Raw genomic sequence first — 23,431 nt, 5'->3', positions numbered from 1 at the left:
GACTCTCCGGTCAGTAACCAATTATGACCCAATACAGGTACGACGGCCACAAATTGTGACCAATCCACGCCATCTAAGAAACATTGCCAAATGCTATTTCCAACTTCCCCGAATCAAGCCACCAATGATCTGAGATTTCGTAAAATCATCGACTCTCAATCTTGGTGAAAACCGTATAGGTCTGAGATCATTTATAAGATTACGGATTCTCTCGGAAGTTGACTAACTTACAGTTTTCCCATAAAAGCGATGTTTACTGGTTCCGAGTATCCACAATGCCTGGTGAGGTTGTTAGGTGGTTAAGTGAAGAGCTGTAGGGGATTCAACCGGGTCATCACCTTTGACAACACCAGATGAGAATACTTATACTTTACTGTCATCCCAGTTTATTTGAATAAGGCCTCATATTGGAAAGAAGAAAGAAGCTGACCAGAGAAAGGGCTCGGGGCTAGCCTACAGCACATCCCTGGCGCCTACACTTCCAATACACAGCCAGACAATCTGGATCGAAACTGACAGCACCAATCTCGCTGACGTCTGTTAACCCCCACATCGTTCAGTGTCTCCATTTAAGCACAGAGACGGTCACATAGACCGTAACCCGGAAGGTGATCAACAGCCAAACTCTTCTTAAAGTGCCTCAAACCCTCTTGCCATGTCTAATTCTGTCCACCTCTAGAATTTCGCAACACTGAATTAGTCACAGAAAACAGTGCTGGTCTGGGCAGGCGGTAACTAGGCATGTGTGATGCATTACCAAGCCACCTTAGCTTGCGTTGGTGGATACATTCTATAAGTGAAGCATCATCCTCTTCAACAGAATCTCATCTCCTGATTATCTCATTCCGAATATGTTAGTTCCAACGGATCCTATCTATAGTGCTGAGACGCTGGTAGTCAAAGACTTGAAGACGTCTCATGTACACCGTTCAAAGCGGCCAACTATCGCGGCCGTACATCAATCTGACCAGTAGTGCGATCTGACACATGCTCTCTTTGAAGTCCAGTGATGTGTCTTTCTGATGACACGAGTGGCGCAAATGGGCAAGAGCAAGTTCGGCCTTTGAGATTTGTGCGCTGAGTTCTTCTGTAAAAGCTTTTTCAGAGCTAACCCAACCTCCAAGTTATGTATGGCGTTCTACAGCTTCCAGTATCACTCCCTGAATTCGTAGAGGTATATTCAAGGACTGTACGTCTGCGGCATGACTTTGCACTTTGTGGCGTGAAGCTCGTCAAAAAAACGGATGACGTGATTTGCTTGGAGATTGAATGGTAGCAGGTTAAAAAAGTACTATTCTCAGCTTTCAGAACTGTTAATCCAAGCCTGAATTAACATTGGATATTGTCGAGATCCGTAGATCTTACTACTGTCAAAAAGGTCATACTAGCAACTGGTGACTGTGATGGCGCACACAGATCCCTTAACACACAGGAGAGTCAGGAACTTGAAGAATAACAGAGCGCTGGTGGATTTTGAAGGTTCAGGAAATGGAGAGGACTTTTACCGCGCCCCATTCAAGCTGGCTCTATCAACCGGTCGAAATAAGACAACTGCCAGCGAAGCGATGTGCGAAAATGACGGAATGGCACTCCAGTCGCAAAATCATCGTCCAGAACGATGGTCTGAACACCTCAACTAGCAATCCATCTGGAAGAACCCAGTTGGCCTGAATGGAACGTGGACACCAGTCCGCCATCACCTACAGAAATCCAGCGTCAGATATCAACTCTCTGGACCGGATAGTCTGCGAGGTCCCGGAACTAGTCTGAAAGCCATACTGCAGATTTGAAACGAAAACAGCATACCAGTCGAAGGGAATTCCTCCACCGTCATCCAAGTTTTCAAAAAGAGCGCAATAACGTCATGCGAAAACCATTGTGGCATCAGCTTGGTATCCGTTGCATCTGGGGTGCTCTCTGGCGTTACTTTGCCCGGGTTGATCGTGAGAATGAAGCCTGGTTTCGCCCTGATCAAGGATTCATTGGCCATAGCTTTACCCTGAGGCAAGTCCTTGAACAGCGCCATTCCTTCAAACGTCCCACGTTGGTTGTTTTTCTTGATCTGAAAGCTGAGTTGTCGATCGTAAGAAACTGGCTGTGTCTGGTGACCACAGATGTCCCTTCCCAATTTGTACCCTTTATGATCGCTCTGTATGTGCAGCCCTGTGAGCGCATACGGGTATACTGCAAGCTTTCATTTGAAATCAACACATCCAGTGGTGCAAGACAAGGATGTCCGTCCTCGCCTTTCCTCTTCAACTTCGTTATTGATGTGCCGCTTAAAATTGCTTTGCCTGTCTCTGAGAGCTCGAGGGTCGAAATGATCCGGGGCAGTTCGCACACACATTTAGTATGCGGACGATATTACCCTCCATGGTTCAGATTCTTCAAAAATTCAACCCATTTTAAATAACGTAAATAATTCTTCCGCATGGTTTGGTTTGCGCTTCACACCTGCAAAGTGCAAAGTGATGCTGCAAGACCGGGTGAGGTCAAACACAAACCTCATACTTGGATACGAGCTAATCGACGTGATAGATAAATTTGTTTATATGGTAGACTGGCTGGAAATGAGATTTATTCTCAAATAGGTAAGGCCAGAGCAGATTTTGACAACTTCCGACACCTATGGTTGATGATCTTATGTGTTCATGGGAAACGGATATGAAGTTAGTCTTGTGTGGTGTGGGTTATGCCGGTTCCAAGCCTTCCAAATGTAATGTATAGTCTCCAATACAAGGCAGGTTCGTCCGAGGTAACTTAAGTGGATAGAAGAGAGAAGGATAAAAGCGCAAGGATGTATGTCTACTTCTGAGGAATCCTCTGGTGAACACGGCCGTGTCCGACAAGATTAGTAGGGAAATAATCAATCTGTATAGGGATGGATGCAGCTGAGGGCTGCACTGGGAGGTGGATGAGAGTTGGGCTTACGAGAGGTAGAGTGGAGTTTGAAGGTGCTGTGGAAGTGTACATAGTGTAACCGGAAGTTGGATATTTTGAAGGCCGTGGGTATTGATACTCCACGCATCGCTCAGAATGATATCCTGGCTACAACAACCACCCCCCGCTAAAGCCGTTCATAAAATCAAAGGTGAAAAAATTAGTTTCTCGGTTTCACGCTGTTCCGAAATACCTGGACTGGATCGCCGTCCTTCTGAGTTTTTTCACATACCTGTCGCAGCTTGAGACTCTTCGGGGAGTGGTGTGGATCCAACTACATCGACCAATGCGGTCAACTCCTGGTGCTCAGAAATCTCGAATCAGGCCATCGCTAACTCTCTAATAGGCCAAGCTAAATGTGTCTATGACCTTTCATCGATGCCTGTAATTAGTGCATCTCAGATCCTGAACAAACACTGGGCTCATTGGTGTTTCTCTGTTGGGTATACAAGTGGAGTTTGCTTTATGTTGACAGACCTGACAAAGAGGATTAGCACTGGTTTAGTAAGCTACAGTGTGGGGTTGGCAGGAGGCATAATGCTTTTCTTTAGTGTTTTTCATAGTGTTTTTGTCCTGAGGTCTGTAAGAGCCATGCTGCGTGATGCGCGATCATCATTTTATCCTTTAGTAGGTACATGTTCAGGCGATGCTATCCGGCTGGGATAGGACCGCTGCTTGTATGTGAGATGTTGTTGACTTTGATCTTCAGATATGCGCCGGTCGTTTTTATTGTGAAGTAGCTTATGTCAGCAGGTAGGGATTGTTGTCGTCTGTAGGGATAGTTTGCCGCATATTAATATCGACAGCGAACAGTGACACGCTCGGCTAAACGTTGCCGCTAAGTTCGTTGACATATAGGTTAAAGACAAGGACGCTGGCCTATATATTTTTAAGACCACCTGTGCCATCTGGATATTGTGTCGTTTATAGTATTTAGTAACGATCCAAATACTTTTCTTGTATTATGAAATATTTGTATGTTTAACCGGTAAATTATAAAACGAACGTAAGCTCGTGCAGGTTAAAGAATATATCTAGGCACTCTAGGTTCATGGTCTTCTGCATGCTACTCCTGGGTAATAGGCCAATTCTCCCTGACAACTGCCTACTAGATGCCGTTAACTTTTCCGTGCTTCTTTGGCTCCTGTTCGAGGTTTTTCCAATATCCTACAAAGTGGCGGTGATGCGATTCATTCGCAGTTATGAATTCAATTTATTTGAAAGAGTTTGATTCCGTAGTCTTCTGGCATTCGGTGGGAGCTCATGGAGGGCTTTGACCATCAGATGTCTGACCTGGGCCAACTCCCTGGGCACAAACAGTTGCAAACCGTAATCTTCAGTGGCCTTGTAGCCTACTGGGATTTGTAGCACTTGTTTTGTCATTTTAGCTGAGTAAGCCATTCCACTGAAGATTGTCCGTGATGACTACATATTGTATAGCTTTTGTTGTGGGTTGGCGGGCCTAAAAATAAAGCGAAGCAGTCTGTTAGTAGTTCATCACAGCCACTGTCAGTGTTGACACCCAGTGTTGTCAGCCAAGAAAGTAGTGCCGCCATTTGTTTATGTTTTTGCCGAAGGTTTTGTGCGAAGCTGCCCTAACAGTCAGCGTTAGTTGTCGTTCATAATCTTTCTGTTTACACTTAAGTGCCATTACCTCATTTCTCGTAGCCTGCTAGCCGGCCTTATTGTCATAATCATTCTTTCGTGCGCCCTAGTGAATAGTTTGTTGATCTTGGGGGTTTCACGGATGAAAGTAGTGATGTTTCCGTTTGCAGATGCAGGTCACGTTTCCGTGGGCTCAATCAGCTTCGGTGTCGGTGTGGTCATTTGAGATCTAGTATATTGGATTAAACCTTGTCTCGTCACATAGAAGTTCATCTGTTAGGACGTTCCTTTAAAGCGGTTTGCTCGCTGATCCCAGTGTGGGTAACTTCCGGACATGGTTTTGAAATTCGGGATCTCTGAGGAACATGAGATCTGAGTGTGTGATCGTCTGTCTACCTAGGATAGCTTACTGAAAAGTGCTATGACGTGGACTTCTGTGGGCTTTTCGCCCGGATCAAAGTAGTGTCTTTCAGCTAACCGTGAATGTTAAGATTATCCAGTGTCTGGTCCACTGAGTAATGACTGTCCCACATTGTCTCGACTACAAAGGCCTTCGAATCCGCAATTGTTTTCAGGTTACTAGTAAAGTGCGTCCCAAAGTCTCCCTCTGCCAAAGACCTTAATGCGTCTTTCCAAACGATATCATCTCACTGGGCCAGAACAATCAGTGGACAGTTATTCCAAGGATGACGAGCATTCAGAATCGCAATTCATCATCGGCAACACGGCATTGCTCTACATTAATGTGTTCTGCCTTACAACCGAAGTTTTTTGAACGTCTTATTTTGAACATCTGGATTCATTGCACTACATTACCCACCAAATACCGCTCAGTTCCACATCTAGTTTATACCGATGGACGCTATTTATTCGATCGTTTGAGGAACGAATTTGCCCTCAGACCTGAACCAACCTTTAGGTTCTCAATTTTTCACTTTCCCGCCACTGGGGCAGATCCTCATCGGTTACTCCTGTGGAACGGGCTTTTCGAAAGTGCATATCTTCAAATAATTTGAACTCTGGCTGACTTCGAGCAAATGGTATTAAAAGGTATATCCAGAAAAGATGACACGGTGCTTATGCCCTGGTCGTGAGTCTGGAGTCCGTTACCTGGCATCATGAAAACAAGCCACATGGTGAAAGTTTGTTCAGAAGAACAAGGTTCCATTTGCATTTACGCGATATCACTGGAAAGGGGGGAATAACTGTCTGGAAATATGAAAATGGGGACCATATGAATGACCCAGTACTTGTGACCAAAACCATAGAAGTTCACTTTTGACCCCACTCGCATCATCCAGAGTTAGCAGTCCTAGATTAGGGACGTCGTTTGACGCAGAACATCCAGCTGCGGTAGTTGGGCTATGTGCTACGAATGCCAAGATCTGTTCACCAAGACGAGTTTTGTCCCCTGTGACTCCTTCAGAATGGCGCAAACTGAGATGTGAGCAGAGTAGGACTTATCAGAAGGATGTGGGAGAGATTACAGAGTTTGGTTGTTGGTAGCAAAATCCGCCCTCTGGGATGGGGTTCCCGTAACCATCAGAAGGATATGGGAGAGATTACAGAGTTTGGGTGTTGGTAGCAAGGTCCGCCCTCTGGGATGGGGTTCCCGTAACCCCTTGTGCCTGGACGTCTAATCGACGTTTGTGGAGTTCGTGCGGTCAGTTTCTTTCCAGATTGTCTCCTTTGGTGCTTGGAGGTCTAGGCAGATTAGGATGCTTGCAGTAGGTGAGCATGAAGTCCGTCTCTCATCCACTCTCTTCTTTTCACTTTGAGGTTTTAAATATAATTAAATAGGCTTTGATGTTACGCAGCAGTATCTAATGTTGACGGTGATGATGAAATACACACTCTCACTCCCTAACGCCTGCGCTGTTCAAATAGTCACACGTTTTCAGTACGTGGAGGATGTAGCTGTTAGTGGATCTGATCAGTTGTAGATGTTTCTTCCCCCTTGGAAAATTTATTGCCCAACGCATAAACGTTAAAACCAATGCTATCTACAATTTTTCTGGTGCTTTTCAGGTGAACAAAAACCCACTGAACACTCGAATAACAAAACCAACCCGAGGAGAAGACGCCTCGATCCTGCGCATTCTTTTCTAAATTTCTGAAGATGGAATGCGAAAAAAATGAAAAAGAATGTCTTAATTGGTTAGTCCCGCCCTCAGCTAACTCATAGCCGCCAGTGGTGTTTTTATAAGTCTTCGAAATTTTACAGTGCACGAAGCCTTCTGTGTTCGAAATTTATTGAAGTGTCCTACTTGCAACAGCGTAGTGCCGAAGGTCAGTTTTGAAGAGCACTCGATACAAGAACACGCGCTTACGCGATGTGAAGTTTGCAAAATGCGAGTTCCCAAGTTCAAAATGGCCAACCATCAGGTGATTATCGCCCTCAGTTCCTTCCCTTGTTTTTTTGCGTACTGTGTCTGATGGTTATTCTGTAGGGCACTTGTCCTGCTCGACCCATTGCTTGTCATTACTGTGAGCTGGAGTTTCCTGCCAACAGCTATGAAGAGCATGTCGATCGATGTAGTTCTCGAACCGAACTCTGTTCCGGCTGCGGAAAGTTCGTAATGCTGCGGGATCTACAAACTCATGCCTGTGTATTGTCGTATCCCTTCGAGAATGGGACCAAAAGTAAGGTTTTTCATTGAATTTTGTAATCTTACAGAGCCCGAACCTACGGGAGACCCCGATGTAAATCAGCAGTGTCTAAACTCACGTTGTTGTAGTTCACTAGTGACCTGGAACTCGCCACCCGTCTTCAATACATGGAACTGAATCAGGCCGTCTCGAAGTTGGCTGAAACTGAACAGGCTTCAGTGAACCAAGAACTGCCTCGCAAATCCTACACGTAAGACCATGTAACCCTGTGTTTTCGTCATATGTTTACTACCTTATAACTTGATTGTATGCCTTCCGGTTTCGCTGGCCAGTCGGGCCTATGGTGTCCTCTTTTGTCTGGGCTGTAGATAGCAGTTTTCTGACTATTACTTCTTTATGACGGCCAAGCACACCGGAAGTCACAATGTTGTGTAAAAGACTGGAACCGAAATTGCACCAACGGTAGGTAAGTAGTTCGTAGGTACTACCGGCATTCTCTCTGTACGGCCAATGTTTTGGTGGTTTTGAACAGATTGAACGGGAGTTGTGAACTTCAGGTTTCATGTCACTACTATCCACATGGAATTCGACGGATCCTCTAGCTGCGTTAGGCACCATTGCATTGTTCCCCTGCTCCAGAATCACCAATTCTGGACCAGTTAGGTTTTCGGACCATCGGAGTCCACGTACCACCAATGTACGACGCACCACCAGCATACTGCAACGGACAGCATTTGGTCCACTGTAGTTTGGTGCTTGCATTGAGGAACTTGCTCAACTGATTGATTTATCCTGTCCGTCGTTTTGTGACCTTCTCGCCGCATGGTGATTGGTATAATCCACAAGAACCCGAGTATCGGTCAAACGGTAAGTAACCAGGACTAGTCACTGCTGCTCTTCATAGTTGTATCTGTGGTGATCCAAGCAGCCACACCACCAATGGTCAGACAGGGGATTGAGGTTTGAACCCATCGGGAACCGAAAAGTCTGCCATGCGTGCGAGCCGTTCAGCCGCTAAATTTCATCCCCTGTTGTCTTTTGCTTCCCTATGTCAGACGGGTGACATAAGATGGAAGCTGGTGTCAACACTTAGGAGGCCATACTTATATAATATCCCACGTCAGAAATGGAAATCTCACAGCACATCCACGGTGTGACCCCAACTGCGTGCGATTTTAAATCTGACACTTGGAAAAAAGATGTTGAGTTTAGGCTATTCCACCAATTTGATTGCTACAGAGACGTATAGAAGCCATTTCGAGGGGCTACATAACAAAATTTCTTCAGAATATCAACTCATCATAGTGTCGCTCCTTTGGTTTTTAGTATGCGGTTTTGCGCTGTCTTTGGAAGCCAACATCCCTTGAAAGACAATTATTCAAACTTTCATTGTCTACCTCGCCATTAGATCAGTTACCTGATGCTCTCACATGGTCATCGGTCAGATTGCGAGTCACTCGAATTCCCATGCGCCACAATGGCCTATTTCGTGTCCCCCAAAGTACCGTATATTTGGGTGACTAGACTGATCGTCTGAGTACTGGTAAGAACTCACACCTGTAATTCTGCCCTTTGTGTGCCTCTACAAAGCCCTAACCGTTTTGCATTGGGGCGGAATATCTCTCTGTCTGTTTACAGCGTGAATTTGGGTTCCCACGCGGGGGAATGCTTCGTACAGCGAATGAAGGCTCAAAATCGAGTGCACCGCTGAACTGTCCTAGTTTTGTTAGTACCGTTGTAGAGAGAATGACACTGATCGCTAACGATTCATGGTTCTGGTTTCAGTCAGTTTGTGGTCCCATCATCTGGCTGGTTTGATTGTGAAAGACAAACATGCCCGTAGGATTTATGTTCGCTGATAATCTCAAGAGTTTAGATCAGGCTGTTTCTCGAATTCACTTGTCAAATGAAAATAGATCCTGGAATGCTTTGTCGTGGCTTCATTCGTTCCTCGTTCCTTTTTGTCGCTGATTGCCAAGGCCAAGCCAGCAACCGGTGTTGATGCTTCAAACTGCGAAGCCTCGCCAGAGGATTGAATGAGTAAGACTGCAGTCAGTCAACCGCAAATTTCATCTGTTTTTGGCTCGTGTTCTTGGTCTGTTGATGCCACGGCATTACAAAGATCGTCTCATCATTCAGTGAAAGGAATCAACGTTTCGTCGAGTCTCTGTCGGAAAATTTGGGCCTTTGTCCACTTGAAGCGATGGTAATTGATCATTTCTGAAAGCCAGTTAGACTACATTCTAAAAAAATTCTATCCAAAAACCCATTTAGCTGGACAAAACGTCTATGCTTATTGTTACTGTGTGCTGGTAACTAACGCTCCATTCTGAAGTTGTGCCGTCTGAAGGGCTGTCCCGGTCGTGCTGTCGACATCTTCAGCTTGTGCGGAGTGTATCGTCCTAGTAACACCGGGACAGCTGACTGTCCGTCCTCGAGCTCTGACCGCACGCACAGTCCGCTGTAGGCCATCGATTACCCAGTCGACGAAACTGGATAGAGTCCTTCACTTGCGTCTGTCCGTCCACACTCGTCGCCTAGTCTGTTGGCCATTTTTTCTCAGCCCATGTGGTGTGTCAGCGGCACGTTACTGAACCAGACCGATGCGCATAGTACCGTGGGTGGTCTGACCGGTTGGCCCCGGTGCACAGCTCCTGTCTAGATCCTTTTTGTAGCGCCCGCGTTCCCGAGGCGAGTGTAACAGCGCTGGCTCCCCATGCGTTGTAGCGTTCAGTGCATACAGCACACGTCCCAATGTACCGATTGGGGGACCGGCCTTCTCAGGCACATAAAATGCTGTTTCCGGAGCGTGACTCTACCAGTACTCGGACCATCAGTCCACTCACATCGGTGCTTGAACAGCTGTACGAGGGTAACCATTAGGAGTACCACAGCTCAGTCGATGACTACTTTGCGTGGACAGGTGAGGTGCGCATGACCGCGCACAGAAACCCTGGAACTTTATAAGAGGAAAAAACCTGAGAATCCGATAATTTTTCTGGGTACTACCTGGTACACGTCATCGCAGTTAGATGGCCATTCTGATCTGAGGTAAATACGTGCAAAGACAGTGCCACCTAAGTTGACTTCTTATCGGCTACTTGTAAACAACATATGCAATAGTCTCGTTCAACTCCACCGGACAGCGTACCACATCACGGAACGATCTTTGAAAGAGACCATTCGGTGAATGAATCAACGGAAAAAACGCCTCACTTTTGATCTTTTCCGAACTACCGCGACTTAACTGAGCAGACAGTTGATCGCTTCACACACCTTAGTGGTGTGTTTGCCAGTTGGTCCTTTTAAGATAGCCAGGTAGAGATGTAAATTAACACAGCAAAATGTTAGGAGTCAAACAACTAGTTGATAACTGTCTCTAGCGTTCACTGATTAATAGTAATCCGTGAGCGAGATGGTTCATTGGTTAGAGCGCGAATTTACTTACCGGAAGGTACATGGTTCGTACCCTACCTCTGCCTCTCGACCTCACCTGTCTAGGGTTATGCAACCAGACAGTATCCCAACCCTCGTGCTTCCTTAGGCATCGAAGGGGTGCTACAGCTGAACGGTTTTACTAATCCGTGGGTGGATCAGGAATGTCACTGACATCTGTACAATGTTCCTGGGTTGTGATGAACGTACCCACTTCAACCACATGATATCTCCCTAAGACCTCAACCATAGCTTGAACACTTCGGAGAGTGTATTTTTTCGCTGTGGATGCAACTGCTGAAGAATACCGATGAACATCCAGACCCCGCGTGAACCATCCGTTGAGCTCCGTGGATGCTTTAAAAACAGCTGATTTCGTTTACAAATGTTTAATTTTTGTTCCAAATGGAAGTGGCTGCTGGCGAACTTTCCATCCATACCCCGAAAGAGATGGCTCATCGGTTTTTCTTATTTATATATCAGTGGCTTTGCACTCTAGGCAACGTGTGGGAAACACCGACTTAAATGCCAACTCCAAAAACTGATAATCTCAATTTTACTTCATATTTTCCGGTGTAGAACCCGGCTGTTCACATCCGGTCCATGTTTTGTGTCCCCAACGGACCCCTTTATGCCCTTTATTGTGCAGTTTGTTTTATGCTACTACTTTAAAGGTAACATGCCGATTTGCCGGATTCATTAAGATTTTAACGCTTTGCCTTTTCTATCCTAAAAAACTTAGACTTCCTATTCAGTAGTAGCCCCCCTCCCCAAGAAATCGTTCCCCCATTCATGATCTCCTTGGTTTCGTCCAGTGACGTTTGGCTTGAGGTTAATGACCTTTGAGAAACCATCCCCGACTTTTGATAAAGACCTCACTGCTACTTCCGCTCATAATAAGGGCCTGGATTCGAAACTCCTGCAATTGGTCTCCCTCCGTTATAGTGTCAGGGACTGACTGACTGACTGCGCTGCGGTTGTGTTTCGGAGGTTGCTGGAGATCCACAACTTCATTTTCGTGAAAATGGTGCCTTTGAGAAGCATCCCCGACTTTTGATAAAGACCTCACTGCTTCCTCTTTGGACGCGAATTCCGCTCATAATAAGGGCCTGGATTCGAAACTCCTGCAATTGGTCTCCCTCCGTTATAGTGTCAGGGACTGACTGACTGACTGCGCTGCGGTTGTGTTTCGGAGGTTGCTGGAGATCCACAACTTCATTTTCGTGAAAATGGTCTCCCCCTGGGGCCAACCAGTACTAGTCGCTTTTGACGAGCAATCCCTTCAGATGGATATCTGTATACAACCAAACGCACCTGGAAAAAGGTTAGCAAAATTCTGGACGTTTTGGAAAGTACGTACTAAACGACATCATCCAACCGACCCACCACCTGCTGCAGCGACTTTTTCCCAGGTTTGTACTCCCCAGAAAGAACATCACAAAGTGACCTCTACTGCCAATTCTGATTGGCTCAGCGAAGGTTCATTTGTTCCTTTCTAGAGGAATTTTCTTAGGGTCCACACTGAAACTATCCTCTTCTGAGAGGAAGGTTGTAGCCTTTGTCAGATCCGAAGGAACTAGCTGATAAAAAATGACTTTCCAGTTTGGTCGCTTTCTGTTGGTCTTAGGAGACACATTTGACTAGTTTAGTTTTCCCTATAAAAACCGTCTCGAGGATGAAGACTATCTGGGTTGGTCTTTCAAGATCTTCTGTGAAGGAACAACTTTTTTCGACAATTGGGTCGCTCTCCAAAAAACTCACCTTTCAGAGTTGACCAGGTTTTTGGTCGGTCTCTCCGAAACTGTAAACTGTAGTTCTTGGCAAATCTTTTGCCCCGGGAGTGACCAGCACCCCTTTGCATGTTTTGATCAATAAGATATCACAAAATTAGTGAGATCTGCATCGTTGCAGGGAATTGAACCAGACCCTCTGAGGACATTTTTTATCAATGCGAAATGAACATCGCCACATCCAGAAACCCAGTCGCAGATGCGGGCTGCAGAGGTCAATATAATACAGGTCCCTTAGTTGATCTACGATTCGAATTTGCTGTACTATTTTCATAAAGGAGACTACTCACAAGGTTTCTGAAAACTCTTCGACAGCCCACGACCGGTTTCGCCCTTCTTGGAGCTCATCAGGTAGGCGTAGTCCCCGAGTTCCCATAAACCTTATGTTCTACTTGAATCCTAATTGGACTGTTTTCGAGAAATACACTCATTTGCAAATCAATTTGGTTTTTCACGAGAGACTCATGTGGGCAGCACATTCAGTTGTAGAATGTCATAAACGAGAGATTCAGTTGAGTCTCTCGTGAAAACCAAATTGATTCGCAAATGAGTGTACTTGCTGTACTATGTTTTAATTCTTAGCCTGGGCTACGAAAAAGGCATGGTAAATGGGAAAGTTTGACACTTTCCCGGTTTGCAACTATACACTCTTTTTGCACTGCATCAAAAATTTGGGAAATGGCTGCGTAGTAGTAAGTAGTAAGGAAATTCGAGAACTCCTGAGAACCCGTTCCCTACTCTTATGACGGACCAGTCTGTGTATCTTTTGCCTGGTTAAGATCGAACTGGCTCTTTTCAGTGACAATTTTTTTATTGCGGTAACTTCGTAACAATTTATTGAAGCCAGTGTAACACGCAAATTTCGTTACACACCTGTGCGAACCGGTGCAAAACCTTGGATTCGATTTTCATCATTCTGTTCCAGTAATTGCTTCACTGAACTCCATGAACCACACTTTGTTCCGTGTGAATTTTGTTCCCAACTTTGTACGGTGGATGGCTTTATGACACATCAGGTAACCACATCACATTCGTCCATTATATATATGCTACACTAGAAGTACGTATTTGTTTGCCTTCGAATTTGCCTTTGCATAGATAGATTGTATATCCTTCACAGTTGTGAAGTGTATTTGGAGCAAACAGTTGTGATGGCTGGAAACGCTACTGGTTCTGATTATCCTCACCTGTTTTAGTCTGCCCAAATGAGTCGTGCACTAGCTTGTATACCAGGAGGATGACCTTGGAGACAGTATGTTTCCAGGACGATAGTGAAGTGGTTCGGGCCCAATTTTTCCCGCATTATGGGAGGTAGACCGATCCTCGATGCCACAGCGCATTCTAGGTTAGGACTTCCGCAGTGCAGCACAGAGCTTATCCAGCTCATGTAACTAACCTTGGAGGATGTTCATACATAGCTAGGAATATGTCTGATGAGACATCGCATTTCATGCACGTGGGTGATGACCTTAACCGAATCCTACCTTTTTTGCCTTGGGTTGCAGTTCCAATCGACAGTTCATTAGATTACTTCAAAAATTACGCCCTTCTTCAGATGTAGTCAGAGGATTATGTCCTACCCCTAGAGAATATGAACTTAGAATCACAAACAAGCCTTTTGTAAATTTCAGAGTACCTCCTTGTGAGGCTTTTTTTCTGGAAATGGGACAGGTCGCATAGAAAGTAAAAACGTACGCTGGAAGCGTTCTCTGCTCTCCGCTTTTTCTATGTTGTCCTCTTCAATACTGTATGTGCGCGTGTCAATCAACGAAGCAATTGAATGTCCTTTCGTCTCTCTTTCTACACGACGACAGTATCCGTTTTTATTTACGGTGTGACTCGTAAACAAGCGTCTTTTCATCATTCCATTACCCCTCAGATGTGCAAATAGTTCTCACAAAAATCACACTCAAATCATTTCTTCCCCAAGTGAGTACACTAACCAGAAACCGACAATTTAGTCCCTCCCGAGAGTATGCGCGTTTCCAGGGGAGCGCTGTATTATGAAGCCACAATCGGTAGCAGTTGCCCACTACTAAGAGACCTTTCGGCTCTCTGAATATCACACCACATACTCACTAGCCATTATTTGACCTTTCATGAATAAGTCAGCATTAGTGTTGATAAATTCAGATTATGATTATGAATACTTGTACAAATGTGTCCCTCCAGGTCATTTAAGCAGAATGCGTCAAATCTAGAAGGAGTCCTGTTCATCTCCGTTATGTGGCACGCAAGAGTGCGTTATCTGTAACTTGACGTCGTCTTCTGTTTTGTTCTTCGTTTTAACTCAGTCAGACATTTTTTAGCGCTTTCAGTGATATTGGAACCACCCAGTTTTACTTCATTTCTTTGGAGTGCCTAGATTTGGTCAAGTGACGGGTGAATCCACTTCATGTACACACTTATTTTGTCTCTGGTGAATCGACCCGTCATGCATAGTGCGACTAAGGGCAAACATTGTCGTACGTAGGGATAATACCCACTTGATGAATAAAACAGAGAACCCAGATTACTTATGATTCGAAAACACCACTTCCTTGGGAGAGTTCCTGGAGTACAGTTTTATGCGAGTTCCCCCGGAACGCTTCCGTCCCGACAGGAAGCTTCAGTATGCCCGTGAGTGAAAAACTTAGCGTTGCCGAAACGAAATAGGCTTTGTGGTACAGGCCAACTCGCCCCGGGGTTATAAACTGTTTGAGACTTGTTCAACTGAGTTAATCTAGCTGAACGGATCAGTAATCCATTATTGGTATCCTCATTGAATAACATCAAGCCTAGCTTTCTCTGCAGCCCAGTGCCACTCCACTCATCGTGTGCTAATTGCGTAACACTGTGGTTTCATGCTTCAAGGAATGAAGTATCAAGTACTGGTGGTCTTATGCACCTAAGTATAGACAAGTTTGTGATCCACACGTGGTTGGTCAAAGTTCGCTTGTGATGCTGTTCCCGGAAAGTGTGACCTTGGAATTACCGTAACAGGATAATGACGCAAGTGGGTCCTGGAGTAACATGGATAATCGGGAAAGATCTGGTGGAGGTTGTTGCCAGTCGATCGACGTTTTTTTTTGGATTGCGATACCGTTTCAAAATCCTGATAAACTGTGGAAAACGAGTTGTGGTAGTTCGCGGTCGCATGGCATACATTCAACGGAAGAGACTCCTACGGGTTCAATAGACTTGTCACTGGTTTCGAGAGGGCTCGGGGAAACCACAAATTTTCCCCTAATTCATTCAGCGTTTCGTTCTCGATGTTTATCGGGCTTGGTCAGTCAGAAGCGTATGTTTGACTTTCATTTATGTGTATTGCGGTATTGCGGTTTCTTCAGAGTAGGTCAGTATTCTTTGCAAACCTAGATAGCACTAACGCCCTACTACTGACTACAAACGAATAATCGATACTCTTGGTTCTAATGCACGGACTGGATGAACGTCATTAGTTTGCTATGTACGGCTTTGAAGGTTGCAGCTGCCTTACGTCGTCGTCCGAGGAAGTGCGATCGCCAACCACTCCAGGCCCTTTCAGATGGTGGCGTACACAAACTGCGTTGAATCTCCCCCCGTTGAGATTTAACAACCTCCCATTATTGCGTTCGTGGATTGAATGGTGTTACTCAGTTAACCTTTCTGTTCCCTGTCAAGTGACTTCGTCCATCGCCACTCTCTGCACTTCTAACTGCTCTGGTGTTTCCGGTCTAGAAGTGTTGTTTGTGCCCGCATTTTTTCTTCCTTTCTTGTCTCATCAAGTTCAGCCTGGTCCGTCGTAACAAATACTTTTGTTATCATCTGGCGGTGACGTGTCCCCTCTAGTTTCCTTTTAACCATCATTTGTGGCCAAATCCTTCAGTCTGACTCCACCACTGCGCATTCCCGGTGAATTTGACGTCCACACTTCCCCCATCCAAATCTTGCAGGGTTCGATAACCAACTGGTTTCCTTTTCAGCGAAGCCGCTGATCGAAACGTTGACGTTGCTGAAACCCTATATCCGTTCATGACCACATTTTTGTGACAGCCGGTCTTCTTTCTTCGGACCAACCATTCTTACCCGCCGTCTTGTTGTCCGGCAACAAGCTTCAGTTCTTCTCTATAGGAGTTGTTCGTCAGATGATCCCCCAGTTTTTGTATTGAGTCAGGGATACATTTTAAGGTGGTACGTACGATTCCGTTTGTCCCTCTTTTTAAGCTTCAAATGGCCTAACGACATGAATCGCCATACGGCCGAGGATTAACCGGAGTTCACGGACGATGGTTGGTACATCCCTCTTCTGTAACGCGAAAAAGGCGGAACGGCAGTAGTGCGCAAAATCGTCGTTTTGAGAGATGAGCTGAGCACCTTTAAGGGTAGTTCACATGGCATTCTTCAACTAAACCTCTGTAAGGACCCAACGAGACTGAATGGAATATCGACACCAGCCCGACATAAAAAAACAGAAACCCAACGTGAGATATCATTCATTCAATGTGACACGGCACCCGGTCCGGATGGCCTTTCTGGAGATGGTGAAGCCCTGATGTGCTATCTGACCACGGTCTATGACCTGGGAGCCAAGTATGATGGAAGTAACTAGTAAGCTCAGTCGCGTTGATAACTGATCACGTCTAAGACTTATTGTTGAGGTTCCTGATACGTAACTCTGAGTGGCGCGTAGGTTTGACAATCCCGGATAGCAAAATGAACTATTGGGTTAGGATCTCTATGGTACTAATTACTCAAGGGTAAACAAATGTGTGCAACAAACCTCAAATGTCCACATTCGTAGCGTCAACAAGTGCACAAGCCTGTCACTGACCGGCACTGTGCAATGTCAACGTCCGCAAACCAAATAACGGCGAACGGGATGTTGGCTCAGCAATGTGGGCTGCGGCCGGCCGTTCCGACGACAATCTCCTGATTCTCATTGGCAGTTTGATCACTCGGAACTCATGGGAAAACAAGTCAAGGTAAGTTCGGGAAGCGGGACACGAGCGCGCATGTTTGAGTATGAGGGTCGCGCAAATTCACACGCAGACGTACATGCTAGTACACAAGTGTCGGGTGGGATGACCTTTGTGGTAAGGTGAGTGGCGGGTACAGATAAGCAAAGCAGATGGGGATCAAAAGTGCATAGACGGAGTAAGCAAAGGAATGGGGGAATTATCGTGAGATCAAATTAGATTCAATACGTGTGAACTCTAAACTTCTAGGGAACCAATGATGTTTAGCTACTGAAAATTTGTGTATAACTCACGGGGTTTGTGGAAACCGAAAATTTGTTTCGCCTCTGAAGGACGTGCTAGTGAAATAAACTAGTTTTGTATGTTTACATAAAAAAGCTTGAAATGTGATCCTTGGGAACAACTTACAGTTTATCCATCCATCAACTCTAAGAACTGATTGGGAATTTTGGATACTCACGTGACATTGCAGTGCTGCACACAACCCAGCTGTTATGTGTTCACCTCAAGCCATCGATTGATCCACTGGCGAACTAGGTTTGAAATGCTGATCCGAAGTGCCTTGTTTTTTTATTCGGAGAGATATGGATTTCAAACACTACATGAACGACTATATATGACGACTCTCCAGGAATTGGGCAAATCGGAAGTTAGACGGGCGCGAAATCTAGGCGAAAATATGCTTGACATGTAGTTCAGTTATAGAAATTAAATGGCGATGTGCTTGTTCATTAGTCAGTTATCCGGATCACCTATTCTCATGGTCGCACTATTTCCGATAGACTGAGTTGATTGAACCGTATTCCGAAACTAAATATGTACCCAACGTAGGATTCATTGACTGGCCTACTAAATTCTGTCAAACCCTGAAAGAACATGTGGTTTTATTCGCATTTCGTGCACCTAGTTTCCTAATATGGACCATTCATCCATTGCCACTTCAGTTCTCTTGCCCAGAAAATCCATCCTCTGGCCTCACGAACTTTCACACCGAGGCAACTGCAAGTCCACCCGTGTCAGTCACTGAGAACCTCAGCAAAGTCTCGCCCAATTACAAAGAGCTGTCCGGAAAGAACCCGAAAGTTCCTGTGACTAAGCCCTCTGGTGGTAAGTTGATCTTTATTCTGACTTATCCTGCCATCACTTCCACACTGCTATACAGATAACTGCAGTTACAGTTAACTTTCCCAACTTCAACATGTTTGGCAGTGTTAATGAGGCTTCGATTGTTGTGTTTTGCCCATCATGGTGTACACGAATCCTTACTGAAGCAAAGGCCGCGACGCCTCTCACGAGGTTCGACTAGGGAAGTACGAGCCTCTGTCAAGTGGGATATATCCATTCGGACTTGATCGCCAACTGTAAGAGTGAGTCCAGCGATCGTACTTTTCTTTAATTGGTATATGATTAGTCAGAAAGTTGAAATCCGATCGCCTGTCAGCCCTCATTTTCAGAAAGAGGGACGTAAAAACCTCCAAAGTCTGGAAATCCGCATCTGATATTCCATGTTTGCATCCAGTGAACAGGTTTAGGGGTTATTCCTATGAGAAGAAATAACACTTTGTGAGGCTGGTTACAGTTACGATCAAACGGCCTTGATTCCTCTGTTCTGCGTCACGAAGTCTTGGTTTTTAAAAACAAAAATATGTTGATGTATCAGTTGTCTAGATCGAGCAGTGGATATTTTCCTTCGTTGTAACCCACAGCGTTAAGTTCGCGCATCTCTTCCTGCACGAATAAATTCTGTTGTCTCCAGCCTTTTTTCCGTTCTTGTCTTTCCACATCTTCCCCCTCTATGATTGATGGTGGCAATGAAGAGGTCGAAATGTCTTCTGGTCTTGTTGACTTTCCAACTTCTTAGCTTTTAGGCTATCTACCAACGGCATATACAATGGACATTTGAACGATCCACTCAGTTATGTCACAGTGGTCGGATGCATGACTGATGGGAACAAGATAGTGGGAGTCTACAAATCATGCTAGGTCAGCCGATCCGATGTTTAAGTGTGTGTGTGTGTGTGTGTGTGTGTGTGTGTGTGTGTGTGTGTGTGTGTGTGTGTGTGTGTGTGTGTGTGTGTGTGTGTGTGTGTGTGTGTGTGTGTGTGTGTGTGTGTGTGTGTGTGTGTGTGTGTGTGTGTGTGTGTGTGTGTGTGTGTGTGTGTGTGTGTGTGTGTGTGTGTGTGTGTGTGTGTGTGTGTGTGTGTGTGTGTGTGTGTGTGTGTGTGTGTGTGTAGTCTAGAGGTACCGGAGGGATGGCTTTGAAAACACCGAGTGTTGAAGTACTTTTTGGTGGTCCGATTCGTCTGATACTTTTGTCACTTTCCACCAGTCTTCAGAATTTTCGTTCTGGTTACTTTTGTTGTCTACTGACCACATGGTTTCGCTTGTTGGTGACGTCACGTGTGTGATCAGTGGTCAGAGAATGGATGCGGGGAATATGATGAACGAATAATCGATATGTAAACGGAAGTCAGGCTACGTAGTTCGACATGCGGCTTAGATGTAGAAGATGGCGGACTGGTCACAAAATAGCATTGGGCGAATGCGCGTAGTTCGCCGATAAATCGGTCTCTCCTCATAGCCACTTTCTTACGTTAGCCGAAATCGCACGGTAAAACGACAATTTCGTCGTTCAACTACACGGTCTTACAGTTCTTCAACCAAACCAGTTTCAGACTCTGTTGTATCAAGTGGTGTGCAAGCCGCACCGTAGATGGGGAAAATATCTTCTGCTTTAGTTATAGAGAAGAACCCGGAACAAGTTGATATTGTATCCATCTCATAGCAACCTCACATGCCTCAAGACTCATAGCAAGCCACATGTAAATTATCAACTATTTGTTCGCTTGTAGTTCCAGTCTCCACTGGACCAGACCTATTTGCATTTCTTGCTTATCTATATTGTCAATGAATGCGATGTGGTATTGCCCATTTCTGTCGACAATTCAGTCTTTTGTAGCAGCTATTTGTCAGGCGATCTAGGTGTGGTTTTGTGCTGCTTTCGATGGTGATCGACTGAGCTTTCCGTACATTCACATTTTTTCAGTAACCTTGTCTCCCAGTTTCGTATTACTACTGTCTGCATTTTCCCTCAGATTGTCTGTCTCATGACAAATCTAAAGTAACTATGTGTGAATTTAGGGTATGCTAAGGACTGTTCAAACTGTGGTGTGGAGTTACGCACTCTGCAGGGCTTTCAAACTTCGGTCCATCTGGACAGTTTGGGATTTCTGTGATAACATATGCAGAATTTTATTTAGAAATCCTGTGGTGACGCCGTGACGTGGAAAAGGTTGTTCTGCTGTGTAGCTGTGGTTGCCATAGGCACTCACTTAATTTCATTGCATGTACGTGGTTCGTATCCCCATATTAATATGCTCGTTTAATTTTCAAAATTAGGAAATATTTTAGGAAAGGGTTTGTCTATAGTGTTTTCTTGTGATATGCAATGAACCACGACATCAATGTTAGTTCGTTTGGAAGCCAGTTGCAAAGGGGACTACTGATGATGGTGTGAATCTCCGCTCTACTTACACAGACGTCTTTCTCGTGGTCCCTTGTGTTCTTCCGAAGAGGTTTCCTGGTGAACCGGGAAAAATGCGTTGGCTTTATTGGAAGAGACTACTCATAAGATTGCCGAAAACTCCTCAACGGCCCACGCCCTGATGACCCCAAAGAAGGTTCTTCAGGTATACGCAGTCCTCGAATTAGCATCAACCTTACGTTCTGCTTGGACTAAATGGCCCACGTGGATAGAGCGCGAATTTACTGACCGGAAGGTCCGTGGTTCGAACCTGACCTCTGACTCTCGACTTCCCCTGCCTAGGCTTGGGCAACCTAGCAGTATCCCAGCCCTTGTGCTTCTTTCTGGTGACATAGCAGTTAGGCACCGAAAGAGTGATACAGCTGAACGATCTGCTTGGACATAAATTAGATGAAATCCTACAAATACGCTCATTTGCATAGTAATTTGATTTTGACGGAAGATTCAACAGAATCCAGCTGAATCTCTCGTCCTCTATATCCTTCAACTGATTGTGCCGTACAAAGGCCTACCTGATGAGCCAAAAAAAGGATGAAGCCGATCGTGAGTTGTCGGGGAGTTTTCAGCGTCTTTGTGAGTAGTTTCCTTCATGAAAATATACTACAATATCTCGGATATCGTACCAACTGAAACAGCACATTGTCTAGCACATTCAATTGAAGAATGTCATAAACAAGAGATTCAGCTGGGATTCGGGTGGGTCTCCGGTGTAAGGAGTCCAGCCGTCCGTAACAACCCAACACCACATTTGGACGGATGTGTCACGTGCAGGACACGGGCCAAAGGAAGACATGCCCTGATTGGTCAGAATGCCAGTCAATCCGAGTCGAGCGTGACTCGACGCTTCTCGCCCCCTCATGGTGATTCTGACACGACCTTGTGGAACAATCTGTGAATACCCCATAAATACAGTTGTAATAATTTTCCTTTGCCTCCATAAAGGGCTGTGTAGAGCTACCGTGCCTTTTGATATACCGTGGTGGGCGGAGCAGGAAGCCCAGGGATCGATACAGAGTTGCACGATCGTCCACCAAGTCACAACACCGGTGAGAACCAAATTAGTGTGCAAATGAGTAAATGGACCATCTATTCAGTTTGGTCAAAGTCCGTTAACCTTATTCGCATGCCTTCATATACCATTATTTTTCTGGTGCAAGTTGCAGGAGTAATTACCCGCATGCCATTCTTTAACGGGTTCAAACGAGCTAATGATTAGCCTGCATCGAGAACGCGTCTGGTTACCTGATTTAGCCGGTGGTCGATAACAAAATGGACATAATCCTGAAACTCGCTGTGCAACAAATATGCCCTTGTGTTTCTCTCACGAGATACTAATGAACACAGAAAATCGCCTTATTCCGTTTGACCTTCAGTGCATATTCCATAGGTGCAGCATGTTAGTATTCCTACGGATTCGTACATTCATATGTTTTCAACTGACTAGGTGTTAACAGTGGAGATCGTTCCGGACCGTAGCGGCTTTGCGTGCACAGTGGTATCACGTGGTTGTCTCAACTGACCTTGAGCAAGAAACATTTACGTTTGGTTAACTTCCTCTCGTTTCCACGCATGCAGAGCTCACCTATCCAGTGTTCCTATAAAAAAAACACTGTACTCGGAAATATTTTCCCGTATACTCTGACGTGGATTCCGCATTAAGAGGACTACAAAGAGCATCCTGTTCGGTTCTGATGGTAGCATGTTTTTCTTTCTTAAATGGGATCATAATGGGTAGGTCCTTTCACCCCCAAGGTGTCTTACCGATCCGAGGGATTTCTCTTAAAGAGTTTTCTTCTCGAGGTGACGTGTTTTCGAGTGTACCACCGCGATCATTGGCTGTCTATAACCCTCAAGTATAGTCGTGACAAATAAAAGCATTAACTTTTCCTGACCAAGTTCAGTATCTTTCATAGGATACAAGGTGCCTATTTTTCACTCCTTTTAATGAGTTTTTGCTTAAGGGTTTGTTTTCAACTATACTTTCACTAGAAATCCCTTAGCTCCCTTTACAGAGTAGCATGTCCGCTTCGGAGAGTCGATCTGTACTTCCGAATCGTCAGTATCTCCCTAATTCCGACTAGCATATCGATCGCAATTAGGCGTTCTCCGTTGTGGTTGCTGAGCTCAATTCCATCCGATCACGAGCAGCCAAAATCTTTTCGTTCACGAAATTTGATTTATTAAAGCGTCATTTCATGACATCATCATTTAGCTCTAACCAGTATTGTTTACCTGAATACAATCCTGATGTGTAGGAGAGGTGAGACAAGAAAAGAAGGCCGCATTCGAAGTGCCTTTAATTCCAACATTGAAAAGAAATTGGAAGCACGAACGCCGCATACTTCATTTTGATGCCGTATCTTTCTGCCAAGCTCAGAGAGAGTCTCGAAGCAAGGAAGGCAATTCGTACCCTTAGAATCCAGACTTGCTCTCTTCTAGCCTGCCTTGCTCTCTTCTGGGTTTCAAGATGCGCGATTTTCGTGCCCCCCTGACCCAGATCTGGCACGATATGCAAATCCCTCCGCATATATATATATATATATATATATATATATATATATATATATGTG

At 45.1% G+C, this 23,431-nt stretch overlaps 2 protein-coding genes across 2 annotated transcripts in view; one reads left to right on the top strand and one right to left on the bottom strand.

The window, feature by feature from the left end:
- Positions 1-2,395: 2,395 nt before the first annotated feature.
- T265_01753 (hypothetical protein) lies at positions 2,396-7,917 on the bottom strand (the record flags this gene model as incomplete). The annotated part of the gene is made up of 3 exons (XM_009165843.1): positions 2,396-2,454; positions 6,615-6,658; positions 7,448-7,917. The coding sequence occupies 3 exons, from the start codon at positions 7,915-7,917 to the stop codon at positions 2,396-2,398; spliced, it is 573 nt and encodes a 190-aa protein (XP_009164107.1).
- Positions 6,573-23,431, top strand: part of T265_01754 (hypothetical protein) — a gene marked incomplete at both ends in the record, with an annotated part of 21,490 nt that continues 4,631 nt past the window's right edge. Inside the window, 6 exons of the mRNA XM_009165844.1 lie at positions 6,573-6,930; positions 6,996-7,188; positions 7,223-7,248; positions 7,284-7,405; positions 13,306-13,396; positions 18,262-18,424. Coding sequence (XP_009164108.1) covers positions 6,895-6,930; positions 6,996-7,188; positions 7,223-7,248; positions 7,284-7,405; positions 13,306-13,396; positions 18,262-18,424 — 631 coding nt within the window. The remainder of the gene's footprint in view (positions 6,931-6,995; positions 7,189-7,222; positions 7,249-7,283; positions 7,406-13,305; positions 13,397-18,261; positions 18,425-23,431) is intronic.

The sequence above is a fragment of the Opisthorchis viverrini genome, assembly GCF_000715545.1.
Source record: "Opisthorchis viverrini unplaced genomic scaffold opera_v5_19, whole genome shotgun sequence".
In the NCBI taxonomy this organism is placed as follows: domain Eukaryota; kingdom Metazoa; phylum Platyhelminthes; class Trematoda; order Opisthorchiida; family Opisthorchiidae; genus Opisthorchis; species Opisthorchis viverrini.
The sequence above is the reverse complement of the archived record's forward strand: the minus strand, read 5'-3'. Positions and strand labels throughout refer to the sequence as shown.